The sequence below is a fragment of the Chanos chanos genome, chromosome 6, assembly GCF_902362185.1.
Source record: "Chanos chanos chromosome 6, fChaCha1.1, whole genome shotgun sequence".
Classification (NCBI taxonomy): Eukaryota; Metazoa; Chordata; class Actinopteri; order Gonorynchiformes; family Chanidae; genus Chanos; species Chanos chanos.
The window spans coordinates 275001-287500 of NC_044500.1; the positions used below are offsets into that span (position 1 = coordinate 275001).

Below are 12500 nucleotides of genomic sequence, written 5' to 3' on the forward strand. Positions count from 1 at the left end.
AGGGTGTGTCTGGGGGAGGGGCTTATTATACATGTGAGGGAGGGGCTTATTATATATGTGAGGGTGTGTCTGGGGGAGGGGCTTATTATAAATGTGAGGGTGTGTCTGAGCGGTGCTTATTATATATGTGAGGGTGTATCTGGGGGAGGGGCTTACTATATATGTGAGGGTGTACCTGGGGGAGGGGCTTATTATAAATGTGAGGGTGTGTCTGGGGGAGGGGGTTATTGTAAATGTGAGGGTGTGTCTGGGGGAGGGGGTTATTATACATGTGAGGGAGGGGCTTATTATATATGTGAGGGTGTGTCTGGGGGAGGGGCTTATTATAAATGTGAGGGTGTGTCTGAGCGGTGCTTATTATATATGTGAGGGTGTATCTGGGGGAGGGGCTTATTATAAATGTGAGGGTGTATCTGGGGGAGGGGCTTACTATATATGTGAGGGTGTACCTGGGGGAGGGGCTTATTATAAATGTGAGGGTGTTCGGGGGGAGGGGGTTATTGTAAATGTGAGGGTGTGTCTGGGGGAGGAGTTAAAAGTGAGTGTGTGTCTGTGTGCATGCGTGTGTGTATGTATGGTCTGTGTGTTAGGTATGTACACCCTCAGGGTAGACTGCTCTCCCTTACTGCACAGTCTGGTCTATGACATCACCAAACAGGTAACGCACACACACACACACACATACACACACACACGCACACACAGACACATATACACATGCACCCATATTCAAAATCATACCTATTTCTGATTGTTTGCATCAGACCTTATACATCACTTTGAAAATCGATGATAACATCTCACATTGATAACATCTCAACATAATCTCAGCAGTACATATTATGCTTTATTACGGTGACTGTTAGAATATATAATGCATTATTAAAGTGACTGATAGAGTATATAATACTTTATTACAGTGACTGTTAGAGTATATAAGGCATTATTACAGTGACTGTTAGAGTATATAATACTTTATTGCAGTGACTGTTAGCGTATATAATGCTTTATTACAGTGACTGTTAGCGTATATAATGCTTTATTACACTGACTGTTAAAGTATATAATGTATTATTACAGTGACTGATAGAGTATATAATGCATTATTACAGTGACTGTTAGAGTATATAATACTTTATTACAGTGACTGTTAGCGTATATAATGCATTATTACAGTGACTGTTAGCGTATATAATGCTTTATTACAGTGACTGTTAGAGTATATAATACTTTATTACAGTGACTGTTAGAGTATATAATGCATTATTACAGTGACTGTTAGAATATATAATGCATTATTACAGTGACTGTTAGAGTATATAATGCATTATTAAAGTGACTGATAGAGTATATAATACTTTATTACAGTGACTGTTAGCGTATATAATGCTTTATTACAGTGACTGTTAGCCTATATAATGCTTTATTACACTGACTGTTAAAGTATATAATGTATTATTACAGTGACTGTTAGAGTATATAATGCACTATTAAAGTGACTGATAGAGTATATAATACTTTATTACAGTGACTGTTAGCGTATATAATGCTTTATTACAGTGACTGTTAGAATATATAATGCATTATTACAGTGACTGTTAGAGTATATAATACTTTATTACGGTGACTGTTAGAGTATATGATGCTATTAAAGTGACTGTTAAGAGTCTGTGATGCTTTTGGAACCTATAATAATTCACTGCACTGTTTAAAATAATTCTTTAGGTTAGTGAAGTATTTATGGATACTGTAGTAAGTGTATGTGTTACTGCGTGTGTGTGTGTGTGTGTGTGTGTGCGTGTGTGTGTGTGTGTGCGTGTGTGTGTGTGTGTGTGTGTGTGTGTGTGTAGATCAGAAGTCCAGAGGAAGGAGAAGAAGGAATGAGCTTGTATGAGAGTTGGCATAAACGAGACAACTGGACAGACAATCGAGATGCACCCAGGTCAGACTCCCAAACAGTCAGTCACAAAACACAACCAGTCAGTCACAGAACAGAACTGCACCCAGGTCAGACTCCCAACCAGTCAGTCACAAAACACAACCAGTCAGTCACAGAACAGAACTGCACCCAGGTCAGACTCCCAACCAGTCAGTCACAAAACACAACTAGTCAGTCACAGAACAGAACTGCACCCAGGTCAGACTCCCAACCAGTCAGTCACAAAACACAACTAGTCAGGTGTATATAATTACACATGTATTTATTGCAACCCCTACAGGGGTACTCAATATACAACATATAAATGTAGAATCATATAGCCTATTATTATTGTTATTATTATTGTTGTTGTTGTTGTTTTTATATTCGTGTGTGTAACTGTGTGTGTGTGTGTGCGTGTGTGTGTGTTTGTAGGATAAGTAAACTGGGCTCGGGCAGTGATTTTGAGGCCTATTTCATCAGACTGGGAATTGCCTCAGGAAGAGCCAGATATACCAAGAACAAGGTACAGTATGGTTTGTGTGCGTGTGCGTGTGCGTTTGCGTGTGTGTGTAAGTGTGTGCATGTGTGTGAGCGTGTGGCAGGGTGTCGGGTGGTGGGCGTGGCAGGGTGATGGGGGTGGGCGTGGCAGGGTGTCAGGTGGTGGGCGTGGTAGGGTGGTGGGCGTGGCAGGGTGTTAGGTGGTGGGCGTGGCAGGGTGGTGGGTGGTGGGCGTGGCAGGGTGGTGGGTGGTGGGCGTGGCAGGGTGTTAGGTGGTGGGCGTGGCAGGGTGGTGGGCGTGGCAGGGTGGTGGGTGGTGGGCGTGGTAGGGTGGTGGGCGTGGTAGGGTGTCGGGTGGTGGGCGTGGCAGGGTGGTGGGCGTGGCAGGGTGTTAGGTGGTGGGCGTGGCAGGGTGATGGGGGTGGGCGTGGCAGGGTGTCGGGTGGTGGGCGTGGCAGGGTGTCGGGTGGTGGGCGTGGTAGGGTGGTGGGCGTGGTAGGGTGTCGGGTGGTGGGCGTGGCAGGGTGTTAGGTGGTGGGCGTGGCAGGGTGATGGGGTGGGCGTGGCAGGGTGTCAGGGGGTGGGCGTGGCAGGGTGTCTGGGGGTGGGCGTGGTAGGGTGGTGGGCGTGGTAGGGTGTCGGGTGGTGGGCGTGGTAGGGTGTCGGGTGGTGGGCGTGGCAGGGTGGTGGGCGTGGCAGGGTGTCGGGTGGTGGGCGTGGCAGGGTGTCGGGTGGTGGGCGTGGTAGGGTGTCGGGTGGTGGGCGTGGCAGGGTGGTGGGCGTGGCAGGGTGTTAGGTGGTGGGCGTGGCAGGGTGTCGGGTGGTGGGCGTGGCAGGGTGGTGGGCGTGACAGGGTGTCATGTGGTGGGCGTGGCAGGGTGTCATGTGGTAGGTGTGGCAGGGTGTTAGGTGGTGGGCGTCACAGGGTGTGATGTGTTCCCCTCTGTTCATTTGTCTTTTTTGATTCTGACCATTATTACCACCACTTCAATGATCACTGCCCTCTGTGTGTGTGTGTGTGTGTGTGTGTGTGTATCTTCTCTCCCCAGAAAACAGAGCGATACAGTAGTTACCCTCTGTACCACAGTGTTTATGAGACGTTTGAGCTGGTGGAAAACTTTTACGACCCGTCATTTCGGAGGCTCCTGGCGGTGGCTCGTGTTCGGGGAGGTTTAATCTTCAGCTTGGCCGACTCTGACCTTCTCCCTCTGGACTGTAGGGAATACGCAGCGTCTCTGTCCAAATACGCTCACAGCATAGAGCAGCTGGCCCACAGACACCCAGACGCCATGACGCTCTACAGTGTGTCCTTTGGTTAGTCACAGACCTCAGCTGGGCAGGGTCATGACCTTCAACAGGTTCAGATGGTTTTATAGGATTCCACCACTTATTCAGTGTGTGTGTCTGTGTGTGTGTCTGTGCATGTCTCGGTGCGTGTGTCGGTGCGTGTGCCTGTGTGTGTGTGTGTGTGTGTGTGTGTGCGCGTGTCTGTGCGTGTGTGTGTGTGTGTGTTTATCCTCTGAGACAGATTCTCTTTTCTCTGCCGTGGAGAATTTCACAGAGGCAGCGCTGGTTTTCCACAAACGTCTGGAAAATCTGGACATGACAGAGTAAGAAACAGAATTAACACAGACACACACCCATACTCATACTTAACACACACACCCATACTCATATTTAACACACACACACATACTCATACTTAACACATACTCATATTTAACACACACACTCCCATACTCATGTTTAGCACACACAGCCATACTCATATTTCAGACGGACACAGAACCTAACCAGTCCCATTAAACACATGCTGGATACACTCAGCAGAGTGGAAAAGATAGGTAGATATAAACAATAAAGATTTGCACTGAATGTGAAAATTTCTCTTTTTCTCTCTGTGTGGTTCAGTGTCATTGCCATGGTGAACATTACAGTGTTTGACTGTGTTAACAGTGAAGTCTGGTATTTATAGTGTTTGTGTTGTCTTTTCTTTTGGGATGAACTGAACGTGTGGCAGGACTTTGATTTCCTTATTCTGGAAAAAGAGACTGACAACATAGAGACCAAAGAACACATACGTGTTTAATCATGTATTGTAACATGTTCAGCTTGACTTGTGAGTCTTGGAATTGAGTGTAAACACATTGTAAGTCTTGTGAGGCAGTGAGTCTTGTAATTGTGTGTAAATCGAATCTCTGCAGGTAGTAATTCATTGTAGTTTTTCACGTTTCTCCTGTGTGGCCAGTCCAATGTCTTTGCGGACAGTGAATGACCAGCTCATGTATTTGGAGAGAGCGTTTATCGACCCCCTTGGACTGCCTGGAAGACCATTCTATAGGTAAAGACTTTTGTGTGTAGTTTTAAAATGCTTCTCTTCTTAGAGCCGGGATTCCAGCAGTGATACTGGGAAGGCCTGCAAACATTCTGCACCTTATGTTTTAAATGCATTTGATTCATTTAAATGTATTCCATTTTAAATGTAGGCTATCGTTGTCCAGTTGCTGGACTTGAGAATTTGCCGGTTATCTGTGTGTTAAATGTGTGCCAGTCCCAGGAGGTACCAAAGCCAACACAAACTCAAATGTCATCCTATCACAACTGATTTCCACCATGCGAATCAAATAAACGCAACTAAAACTAACTTCATCCATAAAAAAATAAAAAAACTAATGTATGAAACAGAGACAGTGGACCGAGCAGGCACCGGTACCACAGAGTGAACAGGAAGAACGGAACCTGGAATCGCTAAGGGCAGAAACCCTGAGGCCTGGTGAGAAATTGGCCGCGGACAGAAACAGGGTGTCAGAGGCTCTAAGGTGTTTCAGGTCTTATTACACAGACACTAACACTGACTACACAGTCCCTGTCTGTGGGGGCCAGCAGGCTTGTTGAGTTCAACTGCAGAGGGGAAGAGGCTGTTCTTGTCACGGGTGGTTCTGGTCGTGATGGACCTCAGTCTATCAATCATCTTACTCACTATACAACTGGCGTCTGAAAATATGATTCTGACGACAAACACCAGTAGAGTTTTGGCCCGTTATTAAAGAGGAAAATGAGCTTTCCCACAATGCAATGGGAATGGCTTTTCATACAGCCTGCTTTTGTGAGGCCCCATGCTTCTCCATGATGTAGATGAAGGTAAAATATGGAAACTTTCCTGTTGGGTGAGAGGATGACCTCAGGGTCAGGGTCAAGGTCAGGGGTCCGTGACAAAAGAGGTTAAATGAAGCATGTTTGAGGGGAAGGAACCATAATGACACCAGGTCCTCTGTGAATTGTGATTCGGACCTTTTTTTTTTCACTTTCTCTCATTTCTCCTATTTCTGCCCGGTTTTCTCCTAGACATGTGGTCTTCGCTCCGAGCAGTCACAACAAATACACGGGAGAGTCTTTTCCAGGGATTTACGACGCGTTGTTTGACATCGAGAACGCAGAGAATCCGTCCAAAGCCTGGGACGGAGTCAAACGACAAATCAGCATCGCAGCGTTCACCGTCCACGCTGCTGCCATGACACTCCAGCCTGTCGCCTGACCGCAGCCTGACCTTTGACCTATGACCACACCACAACGTGTAGAAATGCTGCGTCTTCAGGTTTTGAGATTTTTCTGATTAGAGGTTTAGCCTCAGGCCCCTTCGTCTGTTCTCTCTTAGAGCTGAAAATACACTCTTCCCTTAAGGACAGGAACTCAAACTGATCAATAGTATTGTCTCCACTCACTGATTTGCCCCAGTTTGAACTGGTCTCAGTAAAATTGAGTGGCTGCTCCATCTCCCTCTCTGCCGACATTAGACAGACTCCTGCTCTAAGCTCAGAGAACGCTGTCCTGATGGGTGAGTGAGTTTGGCTGAACTTTGACCTAATAATGGGTTAGCTCTGTTCTGATAGCCTTTAGTCTAGTTGACTAACATTTGCCTTAAGAAAAGCCTTGAGTGATACGCCAAACCTTCACTTTTGGACAGTCTCCCCCTTCACGTCCTAGTCAGTGTGTCTGTGTGTAAAGAAAACAGAAGAATGTAATGTAATCTCTGATCACGTTTTGTCAGTGTGTGTAGAATAGTGTGAAGAGGTTGTGTTGGCACTTTGCTAGAACCGTCTCTCTGACAGTTATCAGCTCATGACCTCGGACCTCGAGTGTATGATTGTTTTTACACAGAACGTTTTAAAATTCATAAAAACTAAATAAATGTGAGGTTAGAGGTGCACACATCACTGTCTCGTTTCCTGTAAATCAGTCGTCTGTGATAAACCTGCCATTTCTTTTGTCCGCACATTCCTTTAATAAAAAAATCTCTTCAGTTGTGGCTGCAGCAACCCTGGTTCAAATCCGGGTCACGGCAGCTTTTGAGCTCGGACAGTAACGTTCAATTTGGGGCAGCTGTGGTCTAAAGGTTAGGGAACCGGGCTCGTGACTGGAGGGTTGCCGGTTCAATTCCCAGGCCCAACATCCATGACAAGTTCACTGTTCCTAGTGTGTGTGTGCAATCACGGAGATTTATGACTCTTCAGTTCCCTCACGGTCAGGTGTCCTCACTGTGACGTCAGGTGTCTCTTCAGTTCCCTCACTGTTACGTCAGGTGTCCTCACTGTTACGTCAGGTGTCTCTTCAGTTCCCTCACTGTTACATCAGGTGTCCTCACTGTTACGTCAGGTGTCTCTTCAGTTCCCTCACTGTTACATCAGGTGTCCTCACTGTGACGTCAGGTGTCTCTTCAGTTCCCTCACTGTTACATCAGGTGTCCTCACTGTGACGTCAGGTGTCTCTTCAGTTCCCTCACTGTTACGTCAGGTGTCCTTACTGTTACGTCAGGTGTCTCTTCAGTCTCCTCACTGTGACGTCAGGTGTCTCTTCAGTTCCCTCACTGTTACATCAGGTGTCCTCACTGTTACATCAGGTGTCCTTACTGTTACGTCAGGTGTCTCTTCAGTCTCCTCACTGTTACGTCAGGTGTCCTCACTGTTACGTCAGGTGTCTCTTCAGTCTCCTCACTGTTACGTCAGGTGTCCTCACTGTTACGTCAGGTGTCTCTTCAGTCTCCTCACTGTTACGTCAGGTGTCCTCACTGTGACGTCAGGTGTCTCTTCAGTCTCCTCACTGTGACGTCAGGTGTCCTCACTGTTATGTCAGGTGTCTCTTCAGTCTCCTCACTGTTACGTCAGGTGTCCTCACTGTTACGTCAGGTGTCTCTTCAGTCTCCTCACTGTTACGTCAGGTGTCCTCACTGTTATGTCAGGTGTCTCTTCAGTCTCCTCACTGTTACGTCAGGTGACGTCAGGTGTCTCTTCAGTTTCCTCACTGTGACGTCAGGTGTCCTCACTGTTACGTCAGCTGTTTGGTTTTTTGAAACAGTGTGTGTGGGGTCCAAACAGTAACACCCTTCCACTTGTTTTTCTTTAAAATAATTTAATGCTTTCACACATTTATACAGACCTGACACACACACACACACACACAAATCCTTTCCCAACACACATCTCAGTCAGTTCTCTCTGTGAACTACTGCTCATGCCTGACTGGAGCAGAATGGGGGGGGGTAATAATTTCGCAATATTGTAATAACATGGCCAGTGTTGTAGTAAGATGCCACCAATAATGTGTTAATGTTTTGGGAATGCATTGTGCTTTTAAGTTAGTTAATATTTTAAAATGGGCAATACCATAATCATGTGTAATAATATAATGGTACTAATCATGTACAGTAATATCATGGTTATATACCAGTACCAAAAACACATGAGATACACCACTGCCTTCAGTTTCAGTTTGTTTCTGATGAATTATAATATACCACTGTACAATTATAATATATATAATAATTATACAGTATATAACTATACCACCATACCACTATACAATCATATATGATAATTATACAGTATATAACTATACCACCATACCACTATACAATTATAATATATATAATAATTATACAGTATATAACTACACCACCATACCACTATACAATCATATATGATAATTATACAGTATATAACTATACCACCATACCACTATACAATTATAATATATATAATAATTATACAGTATATAACTACACCAGCATACCGCCAGTCTGGGTATGCAATTCTTTTTCTCACAGTGCGGGGCCTCTCACACTCCGGGGCCTCTCACACTCCGGGGCCTCTCACACAGCGGGGCCTCTCACACTCCGGGGCCTCTCACACAGCCGGGCCCAGGGTGGTCAAAGGACAGGGTGTTTTCTTTAGAGCGTAAGCAGCAATGCCAAAAAACAAATACAAAATAAATAAATAAATTTAAAAAATTAAAAAACAGTACATTATTGGGAAGTTATTCCATTATTGGGTTCTATAGTTGAGACATTGAGGCACACAGGTCTACAGGTCTAAGATCAGTGTAATTTAGTCATAAAGACACATAGGTCTACAGGTCTAAGATCAGTGTAATTTAGTCATAAAGACACACAGGTCTACAGGTGTCTAAGATCAGTGTAATTTAGTCATAAAGACACACAGGTCTACAGGTCTAAGATCAGTGTAATTTAGTCATAGTCATAAAGACACACAGGTCTACAGGTCTAAGATCAGTGTAATTTAGTCATAGTCATAAAGACACACAGGTCTACAGGTCTAAGATCAGTGTAATTTAGTCATAAAGACACACAGGTCTACAGGTCTAAGATCAGTGTAATTTAGTCATAAAGACACACAGGTCTACAGGTCTAAGATCAGTGTAATTTAGTCATAAAGACACACAGGTCTACAGGTGTCTAAGATCAGTGTAATTTAGTCATAAAGACACACAGGTCTACAGGTCTAAGATCAGTGTAATTTAGTCATAGTCATAAAGACACACAGGTCTACAGGTCTAAGATCAGTGTAATTTAGTCATAAAGACACACAGGTCTACAGGTCTAAGATCAGTGTAATTTAGTCATAAAGACACACAGGTCTACAGGTCTAAGATCAGTGTAATTTAGTCATAAAGACACACAGGTCTACAGGTCTAAGATCAGTGTAATTTAGTCATAAAGACACACAGGTCTACAGGTCTAAGATCAGTGTAATTTAGTCATAAAGACACACAGGTCTACAGGTCTAAGATCAGTGTAATTTAGTCATAAAGACACACAGGTCTACAGGTCTAAGATCAGTGTAATTTAGTCATAAAGACACACAGGTCTACAGGTTTAAGATCAGTGTAATTTAGTCATAAAGACACACAGGTCTACAGGTCTAAGATCAGCGTAATTTAGTCATAAAGACACACAGGTCTACAGGTTTAAGATCAGTGTAATTTAGTCATAAAGACACACAGGTCTACAGGTCTAAGATCAGTGTAATTTAGTCATAAAAACACACAGGTCTACAGGTCTAAGATCAGTGTAATTTAGTCATAAAGACACACAGGTCTACAGGTCTAAGATCAGTGTAATTTAGTCATAAAGACACACAGGTCTACAGGTCTAAGATCAGTGTAATTTAGTCATAAAGACACACAGGTCTACAGGTGTTTAAGATCAGTGTAATTTAGTCATAAAGACACACAGGTCTACAGGTCTAAGATCAGTGTAATTTAGTCATAGTCATAAAGACACACAGGTCTACAGGTCTAAGATCAGTGTAATTTAGTCATAGTCATAAAGACACACAGGTCTACAGGTCTAAGATCAGTGTAATTTAGTCATAAAGACACACAGGTCTACAGGTATCTAAGATCAGTGTAATTTAGTCATAAAGACACACAGGTCTACAGGTCTAAGATCAGTGTAATTTAGTCATAAAGACACACAGGTCTACAGGTTGTGAAAAAAAGTGGAGAGAGGACTAGGATGTGCAAAGGGCAAAGTTCACACAGACGATTCTCAGTCTAATCTTTACAGGACCTTTACAGCGACAGGACACACACTGAGAAATGGGCAGATTTTTGTGTGTCTGTGTGAAAGATCATTTCTGAGTCACTGTAAAACTTCCATTACGAGACAAAAAACATCATTTAAAGAAATCCAAAACGCAAAAACGCTGGGATCGAGCTGTCATTTAAATTCCAACTGTTTCAGCAGTACTCTATTGCCATGGAAACACTTCCATGTTCTGAAGATTCCAAATGCTCACAGCTGAAAGCTCCATAAGGAACTGGAACATTACAACAGAACTATACATTCAAACCTTTATGAAACAGTAAATCAGTAACTGTTAGGAGGAGGACATCATTCAAGACTCAGGGAATGTAACCGAAGCTCCACAGACTCTCCTTTTAAAACAGAAGTAGTGAGGGCACACCCTCATTGCTGTGTATGGCATCTCTGGACTGATGTGGTGTAAGATGTGTAAGAATGAGACAGTGTGTTTGACATTCATAGCATGAGACAGACAGTCTGGGACAGTCTATACAGCTGAGGACGGTTGAGTTGTGTGTGTGTGTGGGGGGGGGGTTAGATCCTTCAGTAAGGGGGGGTGGGGAGGACTCTATGGAAGGTGTTTAATATGGGCTCCAGAGAGACGGTGAAGAATAACCAGCTCTCTATGCGTCAGCCGCTACACCATTCTCCACTGCGCTGTCTTTGTTCTGATTGGTTGTCTGCGGCGTGGGAGGGGGCAGGTCCAGCCTTGCCCACATCATTGGCTCTGCCTTTTTCATGGCGATCTCAGTTTTGGTAGCCATCATGTTAATAAGGCTCTTACTGACGTCAATCACCTAGACAAAGTTTAAAACAGTATTAAAACATTATTCAATAAAACATTCTTAAAACATTATTCATCATTCATTCACTAAAAATACTTTAACACTGTCTCACTGGATCATGTACCTGTGCTCAGGCTTCTATCACACACATCATCCAAAGTCTTTATCTGGACAGTGGGACTGCCACTTTATTCAGTTCTATTAAATCATTTTAAACACATGCGTCTCACAGACTGCGTCTCACAGCGTCTCAGTAAAACCACACACTGTCCCTCTCATCGCCTCAAGCTTTAACAACACTGACGTCAGTGAGTCTCACAGACTGCGTCTCACAGCGTCTCACAGCGTCTCAGTAAAACCACACACTGTCCCTCTCATCGCCTCAAGCTTTAACAACACTGACGTCAGTGAGTCTCACAGACTGCGTCTCACAGACTGCGTCTCACAGCGTCTCAGTAAAACCACACACTGTCCCTCTCATTGCCTCAAGCTTTAACAACACTGACGTTAGTGAGTCTCACAGACTGCGTCTCACTGCGTCTCACAGCGTCTCAGTAAAACCACACACTGTCCCTCTCATCGCCTCAAGCTTTAACAACACTGACGTTAGTGAGTCTCACAGACTGCGTCTCACAGACTGCGTCTCACAGCGTCTCACAGCGTCTCAGTAAAACCACACACTGTCCCTCTCATTGCCTCAAGCTTTAACAACACTGACGTCAGTGAGTCTCACAGACTGCGTCTCACAGACTGCGTCTCACAGCGTCTCAGTAAAACCACACACTGTCCCTCTCATTGCCTCAAGCTTTAACAACACTGACGTTAGTGAGTCTCACAGACTGCGTCTCACTGCGTCTCACAGCGTCTCAGTAAAACCACACACTGTCCCTCTCATCGCCTCAAGCTTTAACAACACTGACGTTAGTGAGTCTCACAGACTGCGTCTCACAGCGTCTCACAGCGTCTCAGTAAAACCACACACTGTCCCTCTCATCGCCTCAAGCTTTAACAACACTGACGTTAGTAAGGCACTGGAGGTGACCAAATGACACAGACTTTGACTTTACTGAAGAAGAGACAACTTCACCCCTCCCCTAAACACACACACACACACACACACACACACACACGCAGATGACTCACCCCCCACAGACTGATTTGCTGTGAGAACTCTTTCTCCCCTTCAAAGATGATCCGTATATTCAACTAGAAAACAAATGCAATCATAATCATAATGTGTAACATCATTTAGATATTATTTATATTTACAGCTTTATGGGTATGTGTTCCATTTCTAAAAGATTTTCCACAGCCTTGACAGAGGAGCACACAGGAGGTGAAACACACAGTTGATTTTTCACCAGTTCAGAAATGATTTTCTTTATACTGTCAGATGTCTGAGTTCTCTGGTACTGGT

General features: G+C 44.3%; 2 protein-coding genes across 3 annotated transcripts in view; one reads left to right on the forward strand and one right to left on the reverse strand.

Annotated features, from left to right (window-relative positions):
* The window catches only part of naalad2 (N-acetylated alpha-linked acidic dipeptidase 2), a 33869-nt gene extending 27915 nt beyond the window's left edge, over positions 1–5954 (forward strand). Inside the window, exons 13-18 of the mRNA XM_030777699.1 lie at positions 591–658; positions 1851–1942; positions 2354–2444; positions 3469–3733; positions 3948–4029; positions 5765–5954. Of these exons, the coding sequence (XP_030633559.1) occupies positions 591–658; positions 1851–1942; positions 2354–2444; positions 3469–3733; positions 3948–4029; positions 5765–5954 (788 nt within the window). The remainder of the gene's footprint in view (positions 1–590; positions 659–1850; positions 1943–2353; positions 2445–3468; positions 3734–3947; positions 4030–5764) is intronic.
* A 4920-nt stretch (positions 5955–10874) lies between these two features.
* chordc1a (cysteine and histidine-rich domain (CHORD) containing 1a) overlaps positions 10875–12500 on the reverse strand; it is a 12912-nt gene continuing 11286 nt past the window's right edge. For both annotated transcript variants that reach the window (XM_030777467.1, XM_030777466.1), the window contains 2 exons: positions 12227–12289; positions 10875–11095 (listed from right to left, as the gene is read on the reverse strand). In XM_030777467.1, coding sequence (XP_030633327.1) covers positions 10922–11095; positions 12227–12289 — 237 coding nt within the window. In that variant the 3' untranslated portion in view covers positions 10875–10921. The remainder of the gene's footprint in view (positions 11096–12226; positions 12290–12500) is intronic.